At 43.0% G+C, this 22,119-nt stretch overlaps 1 protein-coding gene across 1 annotated transcript in view; it reads left to right on the top strand.

Annotated features, from left to right (window-relative positions):
* The window catches only part of LOC118390252 (teneurin-1-like), a 189,284-nt gene extending 168,635 nt beyond the window's left edge, over nucleotides 1-20,649 (top strand). The window contains 9 exon segments of the mRNA XM_035780623.2: nucleotides 4,008-4,374; nucleotides 4,767-5,277; nucleotides 6,137-6,309; nucleotides 7,076-7,311; nucleotides 9,298-9,591; nucleotides 9,723-10,113; nucleotides 12,901-14,121; nucleotides 17,631-17,773; nucleotides 17,904-20,649. Coding sequence (XP_035636516.2) covers nucleotides 4,008-4,374; nucleotides 4,767-5,277; nucleotides 6,137-6,309; nucleotides 7,076-7,311; nucleotides 9,298-9,591; nucleotides 9,723-10,113; nucleotides 12,901-14,121; nucleotides 17,631-17,773; nucleotides 17,904-18,659 — 4,092 coding nt within the window. The 3' untranslated portion in view covers nucleotides 18,660-20,649.
* The last annotated feature ends 1,470 nt before the right edge of the window (nucleotides 20,650-22,119 follow it).

Here is a 22,119-nt window from a genome sequence, read left to right as displayed (position 1 = left end):
AGCATTAAAACTGATATTAGTGATCAGCAATTAGACTTTAATGTCCAAGAGGTTTATAAAAAAAAGAAAGAAAAAAATAGACAGATCTTATATATCTATCTGACCTATAAAAATGGAGAGGCCTGATAGAGGACATTTCCTTTGAGACGTTCCCGTCATGATTAACTGGCCTCAGCCCCTGAATGCTCCCTCTCAATGGTGAATTATATTCTGGCTTCTGTCTCTGCTCTCACGGGCAGCTGAGGCCCAGACCAGCACGGGATGCACCCTGACTCAGAGAGCAATTATTCTCAGCCCCCCGGACCTTGCCATAGGAAACCACCTTATTAAGTTCTCACCAAAAGTTGTAAAAATGCTGAGGCTGGCTAACCTTCAGAGAGGGCTGCAGATATATGCCCTACAGTCACACTCTCTCTACAGACTCTCTCTCTTTATCTCTCTACCCCTCTTCCTCGACACTCTTAGAAAAAAGGGTTCTTCAGCTGTCCCCATAGGAGAACCCTTTTTGTTTCCAGGTAAATCCCTTTTGGGTTTCATGTAGAACCCTCTGTAGAAAGGGTTCTACATGAAACTGAAATGGTTCTACCTGGAACCAAAAGGGTTCTACTTAGAACAAAAACAAGGTCTTCAAAGGGTTCTCCTATGGGGACAGCCAAAGAACCCTTTTAGGTTCTAGATAGCACCTTTTTTTCTAAGAGTGTACCACTCTCTCTCTCTCTCTCTCTCTCTCTCTCTCTCTCTCTCTGCCTTTCTCTCTACCCTTTTATCTCTCTCTCTCTCTCTCTTCTTCACAGCAACACAGCACATTGACCCACATCTGAGCGGGTTGCACAGCTCTGAATAGGGAACAGGGAAATTAACTGCTGTGCCCCCATAAGGGCTTATCACATAAGGAGCGCACAATTCTCCTCTTATGCCCAGATTTACTCCTGTAGAATGCTACTCCTGTAGAATGCTACTCCTGTAGAATGATTATCCATGCGCATCACTGGGCTGGATCACGTGCCGATGAACCCATCAAAGCACTCATGAAAAGCGACAAAACTATATTAGATCATAATGGGTGTGGGTTTCCTCCAGAGCATTCGCATGATCTGAGTCTGAGATTGTGATGCTGTAAAGAGAGGCAACAGGGACATTGCATACTGTACCGTCTTAATTAAACCTGTATATAGGAGGATACTGTATGCTTGTGAGAACGAAAGCCTATTTTGCATCACAATAATCCGATCATTGACACTCCCTATTATTCCCATAGACATTTGACATTTGAGAAGCAGCATGACGAAGCATTAAATTAAATGCTTGAAATTCAGATGATATCTTGCATACAGCTATTCTTTTTACTGTCCGTGTTTCAGGCTTTGCGTTCCTGGCTTTCATTTTCTGACAATTCCTTTTGTTGGTTTTCTGAATGAGCCCTTTTCCGTGGATGTATTATGCAGTGGAGTGATTTTAAACAACTTCATCCTCAAGATGCTAACTTGCAAGTTGGCGCTCTCCCTCCTCCTCAGGTATCTCACATGCAAAGCTTGATGTTCTACTGTGATACAATCAGATATCCAAACTATCAGACCACAGCCTCGAATCACAGTAATGGCCAGTATTGCAGTGAGTTGGCCATTTTTAATATGATGTGTGGTGGTGGTTTATATATAGGTTTGGCAATGGTATTCCCTTTTCTCCAGAATTCTCCATGCATATGTGTTGGTGCAAGGCCTAAGGCCTCTCAGCATGCACAGCCCAACAAATACTTTAAACTGTGACCCCAGATTGGAACAAAGCTGATTTCTGTGCAGGAGGCAAATGAGAGTTATTTAGTTGTTGAATCACACTGGAAGATAAACACTGTCTCATCTCAAGAGCAATGTGTTTCTCCCCCCAGCCATTCTGAAAACAATAGAAGGCTGCAGAGATCTAAGAAACAAAGGGAGTCCAATACTCCATTCAATCCACCACTCCGGGCTTTTCCAGTGCAATAAGGCATAACTCTCTGGTTCCCCTCCCCTAGCAAATGAGACCCCTGCAAGTGAATAATAAAGCACTTTATTTATAAGGGTTGGGAGAGAGTTGTATTGAGTCACTGCAAACAGATTAGCATTGTGTGGGTACAGAGTGAATTGAAATCATGGAAAAGTTCAGTGATAGTGTATTATATGTGACCGAGCCTATCACACTATTCCAGATTTTCATGCAAACAAAATGCAAGCATATGACAGCTTTTAGGCGGAGCAGGTTGCATTGATTTTGTTTTTTCAATCGCAGGAGAGAAAAACGCATGATGTCAATTAGCGTTGTTTTTGGGGGGGGGGGCTGCCAGGCTTCTCTCCCAACACATATGTGCTTTGAAACGATGGCTGCAGTGGGACAACTCACCTCCAATTTGAATGCGTGGACACTATACTGTCAGTATATTTTGTTACCAGTGTAGAGAAGTGTCAAATTATTCCTGAACAGATCCCTTTCATTCATGCACAATTGACTTGCATTTATACAGTCCCTTTCATCAGATCATCTCAGAGTGCTTGAAGGTGAGATGGCAACTCATTTTATCCTCCACCAATCTGAATCATTCACCCCTATTGTGCAGGAACACTTTGCACCCATTATTTGTGGTGGAAGAATGGTTTTTCATGATCCGATTAAACACAGGGGTGATTATATGGGCACATTTCTTTATTAGGACTGTCCAGCACCCTTAAGTATCCCACTCACGCTTAGTGAACTGTACCTTGGAGATTTTTATTTCAAATGTGTGTCCTTAGCTGAGTCTCAGGGGAACACACAGTGTGAGCACACGTACAAAAATGACCTTAGTTACATTACCACTTGTACAATAGTCACATGCTATTATACGGCTTTCACAATATGTCCTCTATTTGAAATGGCCTACTTAATATTACTGAATGTATGACACTGACAGACTTTGCCCAAGAAGTCTACACAGCGTACAGTGCCTTCAGAAATCATTCACACCCCTAGACTTTTTCCACATTTAAAATGGATTATATTGGGAAGAAAATGTGTCACTGGCCTACACACAATACCGCATAATGTCAAAGTGGAATTATGCTTTTCAAAATGTTTACAAATTAATCAAAAATGAAAAGCTGAAATGTCTTGAGTCAATAAGTATTCAACCCCTTAGTTATGGCCTAAATAAGTTCAGGAGTAAAAATGTGCTTAACAAGTCACATGCTCACTGTGTGCAATTTTAGTGTTTAACATGATTTTTGAACAACTAACTCATCCCTGTACCCCACATATACAATTATCTGTAAGGTCCCTCAGTCGAGCAGGGAATTTCAACCACAGATTCAATCTACTTTACACCAGACACTGGGAGATTAATTCACCTTTCAGCAGGACAATAACCTAAAACACAAGGCTAATTCTACACTGGAGTAAGTGAATGTTTCTGAATGGCCGAGTTACAGTTTTGACAGTTTTCTGCTTAAAAAGCTTTGGCAAGACCTGAAAATGGTTGTATAGCAATAATCAACAACCAATTTGACAGTAGAAGAATTTTGAAAAGGATAATGGGCAAATGTTGCACAATTCAGGTGTGGAAAGCTCTTAGAGACTTTCCCAGAAAAACTCACAGCTGTAATCTCTGCCAAAGGGGATTCTAGAATATATTGAATCAGGGGGTTGAATACTTATCTAATCAGTATTTTTTATAAATATTTTACAAATGTTCGAATTTTTCTTCCACTTTGACATTACAGATTATTTTGTGTAGATCGTTAAAAAAAACAGAAAAATCAATTTTAATCCCACTTTGTAGCACAACAAAATCTGGAAAAAGTCAAGGGGTGTGAATACTTTCTGAAGGCACTGTCTGTGCAATTCTGACTACTTCTTTTACATAACATTGCATAATATTCATTACAATATGATGCAATTTAGATCATCAAAGACAGTAGAAAAACTGTAAAGGAAATGTTTCAGGAGAAACTTTGCGGCACCCATCTATGTACACTTGTTAAACTGTTTCCCTGCTCTAGGTTCGTCTAGAATGGCCCACCTACCTGGCTGTCAACCCCATGGACAACTCCCTGTACATCCTGGACAACAACATAGTGATCCAGGTGTCAGAGAGCAGCCAGGTGAGGATCGTGGCGGGCCGGCCCATCCACTGCCAGGTCCCTGGGATCGACCACTACCTGGTCAGTAAGGCAGCTGTCCACTCCACCCTGGAGGCAGCCAAAGCCATCGCAGTTTCCCACCAGGGCACTCTCTACATCGCTGAGACGGACGAGAGGAAGATCAACCGCATCCAGCAGGTCACCACCAACGGGGAGATCTCTGTGGTGGCCGGGGCGCCCACTGAGTGTGACTGCAAGATCGACCCCAACTGTGACTGCTTCTCTGGTGGGTCCCCTGTTGTGAACACCATTATGCCTCAGACTAACTTCAACAGTCTATCAGAGACCTGTGGAGAGGCTCTCTGGATGGACATGCAATGATTTGGAACTATTGTAACCCGCCCGCATGATGGTTATGGTGGCATCAGTCTAGCTTGACAAAACAAAGATACTTTAACGTGTGAAATATCTCAGTAGAGGGCTGGGATGAACTGCAACTTCATTTGGCTTTTGCTCAACACTCAGTTTGTCTATGATGTATTATTCATATACATTTTATTTGACATCGCGACTTGTCAAACACCACATTATTATAAGTATAAATACATAAATAGTTTTTCAATGTATTCTACCTTAGCTGGTTGAGTGCTCAATCTCTGCATTGTCCTTTTTCCACAGGCGATGGTGGATATGCCCGTGATGCCAAGCTAAAGGCTCCCTCGTCCCTGGCTGTTTCCCCTAACGGGACTCTGTACATCTCAGACCTGGGGAACATCCGTATCAGGGCCCTGTCCCCCAACAGGCCCCAGCTCAACCAGAACAGCATGTATGAGATCACATCTGTGGTGGACCAGGAGCTCTATCTGTTCAGCGTGAACGGCACCCACCTCCACACCCGCAGCCTGGTCACCGGAGACTACGTCTATAACTTCACCTACTCAGGAGAGGGCGACGTGAGCGCCGTGGTCTCCAGCGACGACACCGCGGTCCACGTGCGCCGTGATGCCAATGGCGTGCCCCTCTGGCTGCTGGTGCCCGGGGGTCAGGTCTATTGGCTCACTATCAGCAATGGGGGCGTCCTCAAGAAGGTCTCCGCCCTGGCGCATGACCTAGCGCAGATCAGCTACCATGGCAACTCAGGTCTCCTGGCAACCATGAGCAATGAGATTGCCTGGACAACGGTCTATCAGTGAGTATTCCGCAGAACTCCTTCCCGTCTGTCTATTGACGTCAATGACAATTATGCTTAAGAATATACTCTATTAGCATCCTGCATATCACAGCCAAAGTCTTGTTCCTGTCTGCCTCTATGTGAAGCTTTAAGAGCTTCACCACCTACACTCCCATTATACAGTAACATTTTGCTGCAGTATTGCAGTTTTTCAGAGAGTTTGGAATATGTGAAATTTGAAAGGTATATAAATAAGATTGTCAGAAGAAAAGGAAATATAAATGGATTTTCTAATAGAAGATTATTTCCTAAATTATGTTTTTCTCTAATTAGGGCAATTCCACAGGCTGGCCTGCGGAAATTGTCTTCTTTTTGTTGGTGAATCAAAGCCTGAAAGAGAAGTGGGAATAGTGTGATTATATAAAATGTTTGCGTAGGCATTTTGAGGGATTTGTTCAGGGGCGCATTGGGTTTAAAATCTGTTCGGATGTCAGGGGCAAAGAATCCTTTTCACTGCCTCTTTATTTTCCTCCCTTTAATTTAGTCTGATCGGCAATACAACCTCCCCTTTATTGTGTCCCTGTGAAAAAGCCCAAATCCACTCAAACTCCATTCTAATACTGTCCTCAGTGTCCTGCAGTGACTGGCGTTGGAGGTCAAACCTCATTGGCTCCTTTGTTCCAGCAGCATTGTTATACTGTCACCCAGTGGTGAAACTATGGAACTACAGGAAGGCGCTCAGCTCCTTCCAAAATTTGAATATTCTGGAATCCACAGTAAATGTTTCCATTTTACTATACAAGGTTGTCACAATATTTTAAGACCCAGATTTCAGACCTTGTTAGGATGTTATATGACTGGGTGTGTCCTTGACCAGGTATAATTCTGATGGTCATCTCATCAATGTCACCTTGCCAACGGGAGAGGTCAGCAGTTTCTACGGCAATATGGAGAAATCAGTGCGGGTGGAAGCAGACACTTCAAATCGGGAGAAATTCATCACAGCCACAAACTTCTCTGCTGCCAGCACTATCTATACATTACGCCAAGGTAGTAGTAAGGTTTCGCGTCAGTTTCTCATCTCTCGTTTCTTTTTATTTTTTCTCATTATCATGCCGCACTGTCACTGGGGAGAGGCCATGTGAAGTCAGGCATGTCACCAGCAATGATGAAGCAAATGCATTCCTTTCTATATCTGAGTTATTTCGGTCTCCTTAACGCATTGTTCACATATATGCCTTTACAAGGTTAACCGTTTTAATGACGGCCCAACAGCTATTTAATAGAGCATTAAAATAAAAATGAGATGACAGTTCTGACAAAGGTGTGAAGAGTTGGTGAGGAAGTAAACACGGACTTTCCTACAAACAGCAAAGAAGAGAGAAGTGAGAGAGAAGTGAGAGAGCTGCTGAGAGCGGAGTTTATTCCATGTCTCACAATCTCCTTTCACACGGTCACACCTCTGTTCTCACATAGACACACAAGTGGTTTGTAGAAATATAGTGACTCAAGGAGATACCAATGAAATGTCACATGGCACGTGCAATAATATACCATTCTGTTATCTCTTCAATAAAAGTGGTGAATAATATTATTCATGTCTTTTATTGAAGAGATAACACAGTGGTATTACTGAAATATGCATATTCAACAGTCAGTTTAATTATAATACTTTTCCCCCTGACTGATGCCATTTAGGGTATGTAGTCTACAGTGACAGTATGAGTTGGCTGTCCCTGTTGTAGTACTGCATGAGTTAACCTCTCTTTCTCTCTCCCACTCACTCTCTGTTACTCTGTCACATGCCCCCACACAGAGCATGCTCAAAACACGTACCGTGTGAGTTCGGACGGCTCTCTGTGGGTGACGTTTGCCAGCGGCATGGAGGTGACCCTGAACACAGAACCCCACATCTCGGCGGGCGTGGTCAACCCCACGGTGGGCAAGTGTAACATCACCCTTCCGGGCGAGAATGCTCACAGTGTCATCGAGTGGAGGCAGAGAAGAGACCAGGCGAAAGGGAACTACACAGCCTACGAACGCAGGCTCAGGGTAAGGAAGAGACAGAACAGACTGTGTGAGCACAATACCCCTCACCATATGTGTTGTGTGGGAGGAATGTCTCCATGTGGTACAATACAACAGTGTGCTGAAGGTGTTACGTACAGTACAGCAGACCGATTGTCTCCCTACGGGACTTTGATGACTGTTCCATAACACTACAGGTCATGGTAAATGGAAGATATACAGTGCCTTCAAAAAGTATTCATACCCCTTTTTTTCCCTCACCCATCTACACACAATGACGAAGTGAAAACAATTTTTTATAAATATTTGCACGTTCATCTGTATAAACAATAGGGCGCAAGTATAAACATCATGGGAATGCACAGCCGTCACACTGCTCAGGAAGGAGTCTAGTTCTAGAGGAGACTAGAGATTAATCTATTTTGGTGCGAAAGATAGTAACTACTAACAATTGGATACCACGAAATTGGGGGAAAAAGGGGGGAAAATTCACAACAAAAAAGTATCTCTATCCACAGTAAAAACGAGTCCTATATCGACATAACCTGAAAGGCCGCTCAGGAAAGAAGAAGCCACTGCTCCAAAACCGACATAAAAAAGCCAACTGCACATGGGGACAAAGATTGTACTTTTTGGAGAAATGTCCTCTGGTCTGATGAAACAAAAATAGAACTGTTTGACTTTAATGACCAACTTTATGTTTGGAGGAAAGGGGGAGGCTTGCAAGCCGAAGAACACCATTCCAACCGTGAAGCAAGGGGGTGGCAGCATCATGTTGTAGAGGTGCTTTGCTGCAGGAGGGACTGGTGCACTTCAGAAAATAGATGGCATCATGAGGGAGGAAAATTATGTTTATATATTGAAGCAACATCTCAAGACATCAGTCAGGAAGCTTGGTTGCAAATGGGTCTTCCAAATGGACAATGACCCCAAGCATACTTCAGAATGTGTGGCAAGATGGCATAAGGACAACAAAATCAAGGTATTGGAGTGGCCATCACAATGCCCTGACCTCAATCCTATAGAAAATTTGTGGGCAGAACTGAAAATGCGTGTGCGAGCAAAGAGGCCTACAAACCTGATTGGTAGGAGGAATAGGTCAAACATTCTGCACAGTCTTTCCCTCGTTATCCTCCTTTCTAAGCCATGTCAGGAGGAATGGGCCAAAATTCACCCAACTTATTTTGGGAAGCTTGTGGAAGGCTACCCAAAACGTATGACCCTAGTTAAACAATTTAAAGCAATGCTACCAAATACTAATTGAGTGTACGTAAACTTCTGACCCACTGGGAATGTGATGAAAGAAATAAAAGCTGGAATAAATCATTCTTTCTACTATTATTGTGACATTTCACATTCTTAAAATAAAGTGGTGATCCTAACTGACCTAAAACAGGGAATGTTTACTAAGATTAAATGTCAGGAATTGTGAAAACTGAGTTTAAATGTATTTGGCTAAGGTGTATGTAAACTTCTGACTTCAACTGTATAGACATGACTTGCTCAAATATTATGGATCCCTATAACTTTTTTGTGGAATATTTTTAGATTCAGACAGTGAAATTGGGAAATCAATTGTATCCCAGACTTCATAGAACATGCACAGAGGGAGATACGATGATGACTGTCAGAGAAAGGAGGATAACGAGGAAAAGACTGTGCAGAATGTTTAACTTCTTCCTCCTACCAATTAGGATGAAATGAAATAAAAGCATTTCGGGCCCATTTCTAGTTGAGCTGAGGCAGAGAGGGAACATTCAGCTCCATTACTGCCGGTCTTAATCGCTATTTCTAGTGATGGTGAAAACACTCATTTACCATCACACTAAAGTCTTTAAAAGCTCTGTGTTGAATCAGCATCACAGATCTGTTTTTTAAACATAACATAGATTGTATCGCTCTTATCTCCGGGGATAGAACCGTTTTCCAGTCAACAGATCTAGTTTTGTTACTTGGAGGAACGACTGTACCACTCACTCACCTATCATTCTTGTCTCTCACCATCCCCAGGCTCACAACAGAAACGTGCTGTCCATAGACTTTAACCAAGCCACACGAGTAGGCAAGATCTATGACGACCACCGTAAGTTCACCCTGCGGATCCTCTATGACCAGATGGGGCGTCCCATCGTCTGGTCTCCCAGCAGCAAGTACAATGAGGTGAATGTGACCTACTCTCCAGCGGGCCTGGTTACCAGCATCCAGAGGGGCAACTGGTCAGAGAAACTGGAGTATGAGAATGGGAGGGTGGTCTCCAGGACATGGACCAATGGGAAGATATGGAGCTACACTTTTCTGGAGAAGGTATTCAGTTCTTTGCTAGACGTGATTTATCCGGAACAAATATTGTTTTAGTTTGTTCTCTGTATGCATATGAATGAAGTGGCAGTCTGTAGCTCAGAGCATTAATCCACTTCTGTTTGTGTGTTCTGCAGTCGGTCATGCTGCTGTTGCACAGCCAGCGGCGGTACACCTTTGAGTATGACCACACGGACTACCTGATGTCTGTGACCATGCCCAGTATGGTGCGTCACAGCCTGCAGTCTATGCTGTCAGTGGGCTACTACAGGAACACCTACAGCCCACCAGACAGCAGCGGAGCCTCTGTGATCCACGACTACAGCCATGATGGCCGTCTGCTCCAGACTCTGTACCTGGGCACGGGCCGCCGTATCCTCTACCGGTACACCCGCCAGTCCCGCCTGGCAGAGATCCTGTACGACACCACCCTGGTCACCTACACCTACGAGGAGACCTCCGGGGGGGTGAAGACCATCCACCTCATGAACCAGGGCTTCATGTGCACCATCCGCTACAGACAGACAGGTACCGCAATACAGACCAACCTTCTAGCTAACTGGATGGGGAATAGCATGTAATGACTATACAAACGAAGACAAGCCGGTTAAACCTCAGTAATAAAGTATGATCCTCACGTAACAAAAAGAAGATGATAAGATGGATTCTAAATGATTGGGATGCCATAAAGGAGCTTATTGATTTTAATAATGGAATGTATTATGACAGGTTAATGTAAGAAATAAAACCACAAATGGTTGTACCTCTGCAGGAGTTTAAGACAATAAGCCATATAAGATATATTAGATGAGGAGGCCTTTAGGCATAGCTGAAGATGATCCTTCATTGTGAGCTCTAATCACTATAAGCAATTCTGATAATGCTTTATGTCAGAGTAGACTTAAAGTTTGACATATAAGTCTGCTTTGAGAGATTGAGTATACCACCATGAAATACACTATTAGCACCTCTTGAAATATATCCTCTGGCATATGGCCCCAATAATTAACCCATGAGAATGATATATCCTATTCAGTCTGCTGAGTTTAAATCTATTTTTGGGAGCAAAATCCATGAATGTCTCCAGAACTCAGTAGGGATTTGAAATCCCTATAAAGCCAATGTGGAATGGCGCACTGATTATATATAGGGCACCAAATCAGAACCCATTCTGAAGAGATGGAGATTGGGAGTGCTGCTGTGCACTGATGAGCAATTTCCTCAGCTTTACAGACTTCTATTCTGTCCTTTTTTTAGACGTACATGTCTCGCTGTTGGGGGTCACCAGACTCTGCCAGTCTCTCCCAGTCTCCATGCTAGGCCCCCTGCACAAATCCACCTCCATTTCCTTCTAACGAATTGAAATGAACGTGTTCTTAATAGCATCCCAGGTCCTCCACTGGCTGGCCACAATAAGTCTGATTTGAAGCTGAAATAAGCAATCAGGGACAGCAGAGAGAGAGGGATGATGGTAGACGAGAGCATGAATGAGAATCCTTGAGAATATATAGCCTGGCTGGTTGATTTGGCTGGCTCAATTATGGACTTTTACATGCTGGTTTTGATATGGTGTACATTGATTGCCAAAAGTATGTGGACACCCCTTCAAATTAGTGGATCCGGCTATTTCAGCCACACCTGTTGCTGACAGGTGTATAAAATCGAGCACACAGCCGTGCAATCTTCATAGACGGACATTGGCAGTAGAATTGCCTGTACTGAAGAGCTCAGTGACTTTCAACGTTGCACCTTCGTAGGAACACACCTTTCCAACAAGTCAGTTCATCAAATTTGTGCCCTGTTAGAGCTGACCCCAGTCAGCTGTAAGCGATGTAATTGTGAAGTGGAAATGTCTAGGAGCAACAATGACTCAGCCGCGAAGTGGTAGGTCACACAAGCTCACAGAACGTGAACGCCGCGTGCTGAAGCACTTAGCGAGAAAAAATTGTCTGTCGGTTGCACTCACTACCGAGTTCCAAACTGCCTCTGGAAGCAACGTCAGTCAGCAAGCAACGTCAGTGTAAAGGCAATACGATGTACAAATCTAGGTTTGGCAGATGCCAGGAGAACGCTACCTGCAACAATGCATAGTGCCAACTGTAAAGTTTGGTGGAGGAATAATGGTCTGGGGCTGTTTTTCATGGTTCGAGCTAGGCACCTTAGTTCCAATGAAGGAAAATCTTAACGCTACAGCATACAATGACATTATAGACGATTTTGTGCTTCCAACTACGTGGCAACAGTTTGGGGAAGGCCCTTCTTGTTTTAGCATGACAATGCCCCTGTGCACAAACCGAGGTCCATACAGAAATGGTTTGTCGAGATCGGTGTGGAAGAACTTGACTGGCCTGCACAGAGCCCTGACCTCAACCCCATTGAACACCTTTGGGATGAATTGGAACACTGACTGCGAGCCAGGCCTAATCACCCAATGTCAGTGCCCGACCTCACTAATGCTCTTGTGTCTGAATGGAAGCAAGTCCCTGCAGAAGAGTGGAGGCTGTTATAGCAGCAAAGGGGGACCAACTCCATATTATTGCCCATGATTTTGGAGTGAGATGTTTGACGAGCCAGTGTCCACATACTTTTGATAATGTAGTTAGTTGTATGTACTGTATACCTTCATTAAAACGAATTCCTTATATTTCACCTACTTTGATGTTTTATATATATATATATATATTTATTTATTTATTTATTTATTTATTTATTTATTGATTGATTTATTTATTACACACTTTATCACTTCAATAGTGTAGATAACAATTAATTAACCTTGTGCACACCTACACGAAGTATTAGACTTTAGGCATTTTTTTGTTGCTGTGTGAGTTCCTGAGCAGCTTTGAGATCCAAGTGAAGGTATTGAGCATGTTGTTAGAGGCCTTTACAGAGCTGACTGGGAGAATGAATAAGCACACATTAATTAACTGCCATTCAATTGCTTTGTCATTCAATCTGCAATTTCAAGCATGACAGGTCAACAGCCTCCAACTTAATTTGCAGTCACACAATACTATCACCATGTAATATTCATCTCCTAAGGACAGAAGTAATTAAAATGTCTTTCATTCTGCTTTAGTTAGTTCAGTCTAAGCAATACTATGTGCAACCCATATGGGTGTGAACAAAGCAGTTTGTTAACCTGGATTAGTATTGGTAGTCTTCAGGCATCTCTGCTCTGCTATTGGGGATATGGATGGCTTCAAACTTTAAAGAGCTGCTAGAGTCATGAACATACATTTTATAATTACTCAGATATGACGTTTCATTGTTTTTTAACGGATAATTTAATGGTGATTATTCTCCCCACAGGTCCTCTGGTTGGGAGACAGATCTACAGGTTTAGTGTGGAGGGTCTGGTGAATGCCAGATTTGACTACAGCTATAATAACTTCCGGATCACCAGCATGCAGGCCATGATTAATGAAACCCCTCTTCCCATTGACCTTTACCGTTATGTTGATGTGTCAGGAAGAATTGAACAGTTTGGGAAATTCAGTGTCATAAACTATGACCTCAATCAAGTGATCACTACACACATCATGAAGCACACTAAGATATTTAATGCCAACGGACAAGTGATCGAGGTCCAGTATGAGATCCTGAAGTCTATTGCCTACTGGATGACAGTGCAGTATGACAACATGGGCCGCATCACTATCTGTGACATCAGGATCGGTGTGGATAACAATATAACACGCTACTCATACGAGTATGATGCTGATAGTCAGCTCCAGGCTGTGTCGGTGAATGATAGGCCACAGTGGCGCTATAGTTACGACCTCAACGGCAACATTAATTTACTGAGTCATGGCAACAGTGCCAGACTAACGCCGCTGCGCTACGACTTACGAGACCGCATAACACGGCTCGGAGAAATTCAGTACAAAATGGATGAAGATGGCTTTCTTCGCCTGCGGGGCAATGTCATGTTTGATTACAACTCCAACGGGCTGCTTGCCAAAGCGTTTGACAAAGTGTCAGAGAGGAGTGTTCACTACCGCTACGATGGCCTGGGCAGGCGGGTGGCCAGCAGGACCAGTGACGGCCAGCAGCTGCAGTACTTCTATGCCGACCTGACCAAACCCACCAGGGTGACCCACATGTACAACCACTCCAGTTCTGAGATCACCTCGCTCTATTACGACCTGCAGGGACACCTCATCGCCATGGAGCTGAGCAGCGGGGAGGAGTACTACGTAGCCTGTGATAACTCTGGCACACCACTGGCCATCTTCAGCAGCCAAGGACACATAGTCAAGGAGATGCTCTACACCCCTTACGGAGACATCTACCAAGACTCAAACCCTTCCTTTCTGCTGATCATCGGGTTCCAGGGCGGTCTCTATGATGCGCTGACCAAGCTGGTCCACCTGGGGAGGAGGGACTATGATGTGGTGGCTGGGAGGTGGACCACTCCCAACCATAACCTGTGGACGGAGCTCAGCATCAACCCCAAGCCTTTCAACCTCTACTCCTTCAAAAACAACTACCCTGTTGCAGAGTTACAGGATGTCACCAAGTTCACTACAGGTAAGACTAATGTTGATGAGATCCACTATATGTTCCTTAGGAGATATACACTACGTGCACAATTATTAGGCAAATTATATTCCTCAGGATTCATTTTATTGTTGAACAAACACAATGCTCCCAGTCAATCCAAAATGTTATTGAACCTCAAACCTGAATGTTTAACAAAGGAAAAGGGAGTTTTGTCTTTCTCTGGGGAATATATAAGTGTGCACAACTATTAGGCAACTAAATTACAAAAATAAATTATCCCAACTCACTTGTTAATTCTCAATTTTTTTTGAGAAAGTGTAACAAATAAGTAACACAAAATTACAATTAAATACAACTTTTGGCCTTTCAAAAATATTCAGTGACCAATATAGCCACCCTTATTTTTTAAAACTGCCATGAGCCTTCGCCTTCCATCCATGGAGTCTGTCAGTTTCTTGATCTGTTCACGATCAACTTTCGCTGAAGCAGCAACCACAGCCTCCCAAATGCTGTTAAGAGGTGTATTGTCTTCCCTTACTGTAAATCTCACTTTTGAGAAGGGCCCACAAGTTCTCAATAGGATTTAAGTCAGGTGAGGAAGGGGGCCAGGTCATTATTCAGGCATATTTGAGGCCTTTACTGGCTAGCCAGCAGTGGAGTACTTGGATGCATGTGATGGAGCTTTGTCCTGCATAAAGATCATGGCCTTCCTGAATGCTGAGAACTTCTTCCTGTACCACTGATTGAAGAAAGAATGTTCCAGAAACTGGCAGTAGGTTTGGGAGTTGAGTTTCAGTCCCATCTTCAACCTGAAAAGGTCCAACTACCTGATTCTTAATGATAGCAGCCCATACCAGTACCCATCCCCCACCTTGCTGGCGCCTGACTCAAAGTTGTGCCCTGTGTCCATTACTGATCCAGCCATGGGCCCGTCCATCTGGTCCATCAAGAGTCACTCATTTCATCTGTCCATAAAACCTTTGAAAAATCTGTCTTCAGGTATTTCTTTGCCCAAACTTGTGAATCTTATTCAGTGTTGGTCGTGTTTCAGCCTTCTTGACCTTGGCCATGTCTCTGAGCACTTGACACCTTGTACTTCTGGACACTCCAGGTAGGTTGTAGTTGTGGAATATGGTGCCACTGGGGGATAATGGGTTCCCGGTAGCTTGACGTTTAAGTCTTCTCAATTGTGGAATATGGTGCCACTGGGAGATAATGGGTTCCTGGTAGCTTGACGTTTAAGTCTTCTCAGTTGTGGAATATGGTGCCACTGGGGGATAATGGGTTCCTGGTAGCTTGACGTCTAAGTCTTCTCAGTTGTGGAATATGGTGCCACTGGGAGATAATGCGTTCCTGGTAGCTTGACGTTTAAGTCTTCTCAGTTGTGGAATATGGTGCCACTGGGGGATAATGGGTTCCTGGTAGCTTGACGTTTAAGTCTTCTCAATTGTGGAATATGGTGCCACTGGGAGATAATGGGTTCCTGGTAGCTTGACGTTTAAGTCTTCTCAATTGTGGAATATGGTGCCACTGGGAGATAATGGGTTCCTGGTAGCTTGACGTTTAAGTCTTCTCAATTGTGGAATATGGTGCCACTGGGAGATAATGGGTTCCTGGTAGCTTGACGTTTAAGTCTTCTCAGTTGTGGAATATGGTGCCACTGGGGGATAATGGGTTCCTGGTAGCTTGACGTTTAAGTCTTCTCAGTTGTGGAATATGGTGCCACTGGGAGATAATGGGTTCCTGGTAGCTTGACGTTTAAGTCTTCTCAGTTGTGGAATATGGTGCCACTGGGAGATAATGGGTTCCTGGTAGCTTGACGTTTAAGTCTTCTCAGTTGTGGAATATGGTGCCACTGGGGGATAATGGGTTCCTGGTAGCTTGACGTTTAAGTCTTCTCAGTTGTGGAATATGGTGCCACTGGGAGATAATGGGTTCCTGGTAGCTTGACGTTTAAGTCTTCTCAGTTGTGGAATATGGTGCCACTGGGGGATAATGGGTTCCTGGTAGCTTGACGTTTAAGTCTTCTCAGTTGTGGAATATGGTGCCACTGGGAGATAATGGGTTCCTGGTAGCTTGACGTTTAAGGCTTCTCAGTTGTGGAATATGGTGCCACTGGGAGATAATGGGTTCCTGGTAGCTTGACGTTTAAGGCTTCTCAGTTGTGGAATATGGTGCCACTGGGGGATAATGGGTTCCTGGTAGCTTGACGTTTAAGTCTTCTCAGTTGTGGAATATGGTGCCACTGGGAGATAATGGGTTCCTGGTAGCTTGACGTTTAAGGCTTCTCAGTTGTGGAATATGGTGCCACTGGGGGATAATGGGTTCCTGGTAGCTTGACGTTTAAGTCTTCTCAGTTGTGGAATATGGTGCCACTGGGAGATAATGGGTTCCTGGTAGCTTGACGTTTAAGTCTTCTCAGTTGTGGAATATGGTGCCACTGGGGGATAATGGGTTCCTGGTAGCTTGACGTTTAAGTCTTCTCAGTTGTGGAATATGGTGCCACTGGGAGATAATGCGTTCCTGGTAGCTTGACGTTTAAGTCTTCTCAGTTGTGGAATATGGTGCCACTGGGGGATAATGGGTTCCTGGTAGCTTGACGTCTAAGTCTTCTCAGTTGTGGAATATGGTGCCACTGGGAGATAATGGGTTCCTGGTAGCTTGACGTTTAAGTCTTCTCAGTTGTGGAATATGGTGCCACTGGGGGATAATGGGTTCCTGGTAGCTTGACGTCTAAGTCTTCTCAGTTGTGGAATATGGTGCCACTGGGAGATAATGCGTTCCTGGTAGCTTGACGTTTAAGGCTTCTCAGTTGTGGAATATGGTGCCACTGGGAGATAATGGGTTCCTGGTAGCTTGACGTTTAAGTCTTCTCAGTTGTGGAATATGGTGCCACTGGGAGATAATGGGTTCCTGGTAGCTTGACGTTTAAGTCTTCTCAGTTGTGGAATATGGTGCCACTGGGGGATAATGGGTTCCTGGTAGCTTGACGTCTAAGTCTTCTCAGTTGTGGAATATGGTGCCACTGGGAGATAATGCGTTCCTGGTAGCATGACGTTTAAGTCTTTTGCAGTTCATTTGCGTCTTTTCTTCTCCATGCGTTCTTTACGCTCCCAGTTGACTATTCGCAACAAAACGTTTGATTGTCCGGTGGTCACGCCTCAATAGTTGAGCTATTTGAAGAGTGTTGCATCCCTCTGAAAGGCATTTTACCATTTTACTTTTCAGTTTCAGTTAAATCTCCTAATAGTCATGCACACCTTGATATAAGGTGTTATTCACTTTCACCACACCCTCCCTCATTACACAAATACATATCACCTGAAAATGATTACATCCCATAAGCATTCAAGTTTATATGGTTTGGAGTTGGAAAATGTGAATAGAAATAATGATAAGAACAGAATACTCACTTTTCTGATAATTGTTCACGCAGTGTAGACAGATAATTAGACAGGATGGTTTCAATTGGGTTGCATGACAAAAGCTCAAATCCAATGCCCTGTCATTGACTCCTCGATACCTTCTGTCTTCAGACATCAGCAGTTGGTTGCAACTGTTTGGGTTCCAGCTCCACAACGTTGTCCCTGGTTACCCCAAGCCGGAGGTGGAGAGCATGGAGCAAACCTACGAAATGATGAAGACTCAAACCAAGACACAAGACTGGGACCCTAGCAAGGTGAGCTAAACCTAGACTAGGCCTAGTCTAACAGAGCCTAATCTCCAGCCATGTATGGTCCTTAGATATTAGATGACCTGAAAATCCTTATTATCATTAGATAACCATCCCATGTGTGTTTGTCTGCCAGGTTCTGTTGGGTATCCAGTGTGAGCTGCAGAAACACCTAAAGAACTTCATCTCTCTGGACCGACTGCCTATGAGTAAGATGACTGGTCAGCTGGGGGCGTGGCATGGCCGGAGGCCCCGCTTCTCTGCCATCTCCTCCATCTTTGGAAAGGGTGTCAAGTTCGCCATCAGAGATAATGTTGTCACCACCGAAATCATTGGGGTTGCAAGCGAGGACAGCCGGCGTGTGGCAGCAGTCCTAAACCACGCGCTCTACCTATCCGGCCTGCACTTCACGGTAAACGGTCTGGACACTCACTACTTTGTCAAGCCTGGCCTGCTGGAGGGGGACCTGGGAGTGGTTGGCCACAACGGAGCGGGTCGCGTCCTGGAGAACGGCGTCAACGTGACCGTGTCCCAGATGACGACGGTGGTGGATGGGAGGACTAGGCGCTTTGCTGACATCCAGATGCAGCACGGGACTCTGTGCTTCAACATCCGCTACGGGGCCACAGAGGAAGAGGAGAGGGAGCATGTGCTGGAGGTGGCCCGGCAGAGGGCGGTGGAGCAGGCCTGGGTCATCGAGCAGAGGAGGCTGGAGGAAGGAGAGGAGGGCTCCAGGCTCTGGACAGAAGGAGAGAGGCAGCAGTTGCTCACCACTGGACAGGTTCCCGGCTATGACGGCTACTTCGTGCTCCCCGTGGAGCAGTACCTGGAGCTCTCTGACAGTGCCAACAACATTCACTTCATGAGGCAAAGTGAAATAGGGAGGAGGTAACAGCGGCATCGTGCTTCACTACTGCCGTGGGTTCCCCTTCACCAAAGACAGTCTGTTTTTAGACATACAATGATTTGTTGTACCGTTTTTTCTAGAATGATGACGATAAATATACAAAAAAAAGACAACTGCCTTTAAGTGACAAATGATGGTATTTTGTTTCACCTGTGTTCTGATTGTTTTGTTTCTTCTGAGAATTAATTGATCATTTGAAACTCTTGACTGTCTATCATTTTGGAGTTACTTGGCTAGCTTATGTAATTTGACCTACTTTGTAAGCTGTTAGATATGCTGAATCTGAGATGACAGACTCCATATCAAGTTCATTACCATATAATTAATCTTTATACATACTGTATCTATAACAGTGTAGTGAATTGCTGTCATTTCAGTTTATACAGTGCATATCTGTCTGCGATCTCTTGAGAAATGGCAGTGACAGCTACTGTCTTCTTGTGACTATGAGACTCACTGGCATCTGGAATTTTGCTGCTTTCTGTGTATTTAAAGTTCTGGTGGTACAATGGAGTAGATTGTGTGGGTTTAGACACATGACATTGTATATAGCAAGTGCTTTAGCGAGATACAAGTGCTTAACTTAATAATGTGTTGTTACTGATTATTAATCGTTAATCCTATCAATAGAATTGATCACTGGAGTTACACAGAGCAACAGGAAAAAGTATTCATGCTGAAAACCTGTACAGTACAGTTTACTTTTTTACAAATTGCTTATTGTAAAATATAATGTATTATCTGGGTGGAGCTTGTGCCTTTCTGCTCTTAAAAAAACGTTGAAGGATGACAATTTAATCAAAACATCTCCTTCCATACCATGACAAGTATTATTATTTATGTACTGGACTAGATTCCTTATGGAGTGGTGCTTGCAGGGCAGACTATAGTGTCCTGTGCAAAGTGCTAAATCATGGTGTAAATGTGACAGAAAACCTCATATTGTAATTCACAGATATTACATTCATTGTACCTTAATTATTCTGATGCCATTACAAGGCACTCCTTCCCAGTCCCGATCAGTTATATCTGAGCTAGCAAGTCAATTGGCAGACAGTGCAGTAGATAAGTCTCTGCCGCCAATGTGAAATCCAAACGTCACAAATGAGTTGTGTAAGAATTGTACTGAAACGATGATACGTTTGTAAAAAATGTCCATGCATGTAGGAGAAGGCCCACTTACAGTTATCAGGTGGGTCGTATAGACTTTACATATCAGAACAGGGTGAAAAGCAGAAAGAAAATAGAACACATTCACAGTGGGTAGCTTAAAGGAGCCTGACTGTGTCCTAGTTACGGGTCAAATGTAGTGAATGTGGAGGAGGATTTTTCAAAGAGAAATGCACACATTAAGTAGCTGTTTAAAAACACATGAAACAGTCTGGAAACATCCATTTTTTAAATATTTACTCAACATGTATTTGGTCTGTGCTTAATTTACTACAACAAAGTCACATTGTGTTTCAGCATGTCATTCTTCTGTAAAAATTCCTTAATGCCGTATGCCTCGGCGTCTAGTATTCCACCAGACATTTGAGGAAATTAGATGTGCATAACATTACACCATCTTCACAACAGCTGAAATATTTTGAATGCAGCCCCAATTAAACAAGCCTTAGTTCGTCAATCGTTTACTCAGTCCTTTGAAACATCTAAGAATCCTCATTATTTCTTATTTCCAAAGACAAACTTTCAAGTCTGGGATGATATTGAAGTATTTATGATGTATTAATTTTGGGCTCAGAGTATGACATGTTTGGAGCTGGAGAAGAGGGAAGAGTGAACGGGTGTCCAGTTATCCAGACCCATATCCACAATTTGGTTCTATTGTTAAGGATTTGTTATAATCGGGATGTGTATGGTTTGTGTATTGACATTTGTTTTCCATGCTTCTCATACAGAAATGAAACATTAACACTGTGGAAAAGGCTGAACCAAAAGCATGGAGTACAAAGACAAAACACCCTATATTCTGATATTCACTTTAATACTGTCCAGTTCATCAAAAATATAATTCTGTGCAACCTTATGTTGTTTTTTACTTTAATTGTCATTGGGGTGTATTGCAAAAATGAATTGTACAAAATATAGGCTATATGGTATAATATATAACATATTTTGGGTAAATTAATTGATAGTACTCCATATAATGAATAATGCTCTGCCCATTGGTGTTCATATTGATGATACTGTCTCAGTTGGGTAACTCCGAGAATCAAGACAGGGTGATTGCCAAGATACATTTGTATGGTATGAAAACACTGATATCGCTTGATTGCATTTTCTACTCTGGGCTTTGACCAAGAGGCATGTATTTTCTGCAAGTGCTCCAGGAAGTGGGTGTAAATAATGAGAAGAAGTTAATATATTGGGTGTGGAAAGTTCATATTAAAAACAAGGTACTTTGAAGGTTTGACTTTTAATAAATAAATGTGCAAATTCTTTATCCATATGTTTTGATGTTGTTTCTTTCACTGTATTATGAAATAATATAATAATAATACTAATAAATAATATGAGTGTATTCAGTGGTTTAAATTGTTAGCTGGTCCATGAAAATAATCAAACAGAAATTGTTTAAATTGAATCGTTTCACTGTTTTATATATATATTGTTGTCAACGTTTGTATCTTTGAAGAGGAGCCATCAGCTCATAGGTCCTGCTGGTCAGTGTTAGTGTGTTGGTTTTCCACAGGGTAGAGGAGGGGCATCGTCAGATGGATTTCCAAAGGCAGCTATCAGATTCCTTATCGTCCTGAATAATCGTGTCTGTACTCTACCCTCCATCTGAAACACAGAAACACCTTATCTGTTCATTCAGGTCAAGTCAGGATCATTTGCTATTTCCAAAATAACTGAGGTTTTGTCACTAATACCTCATTAACGTGTTATAATATTGTATGTTCTGTAGCGTTTTGAGGCCATACCTCCTAAGGGATGTGCTTTCTATAATTGGAATGTAAGAACATGTGTATGAATGTACAGTATATTATTGTAATTCATGTGTTCCCATGTGGTAATCTACTGCTAACCAATGGATATTGATATCATGTTTATTATTTATCTTAACTTTCCAGGGCCCCTCCTTGATTTGGAATACTGTAGGTATAGACATCTTTGCATCTTTCAGTGAAAATAACAGAAAAATATTTAAGTGAAAATAGCTGAAAAATATGATAACAGCAATTCAATGAAAAGTGATTAAGTGTAATCGTACTGTACAGTACATTACAGTCCAATATTTATGGTATTCGGGAGTCTGTGTAAATTGGACTCAAATTAAATGGAACAACCCGTCTGTATGAGCATGAATCAGAAAGATATAAACACAGGTGCGTATTTGTCATGCAAAAAGGCATGTCATATCATCCATCTGTTGTTTTCATTCTGTAAAGTTGTTATCCACCGCCTTGCTGAGAAATGATGAGTTTTCGTCACAACAGCA

The sequence above is a fragment of the Oncorhynchus keta genome, chromosome 11 (genome assembly GCF_023373465.1).
Source record: "Oncorhynchus keta strain PuntledgeMale-10-30-2019 chromosome 11, Oket_V2, whole genome shotgun sequence".
Lineage (NCBI taxonomy): Eukaryota > Metazoa > Chordata > Actinopteri > Salmoniformes > Salmonidae > Oncorhynchus > Oncorhynchus keta.
The sequence above is the reverse complement of the archived record's forward strand: the minus strand, read 5'-3'. Positions and strand labels throughout refer to the sequence as shown.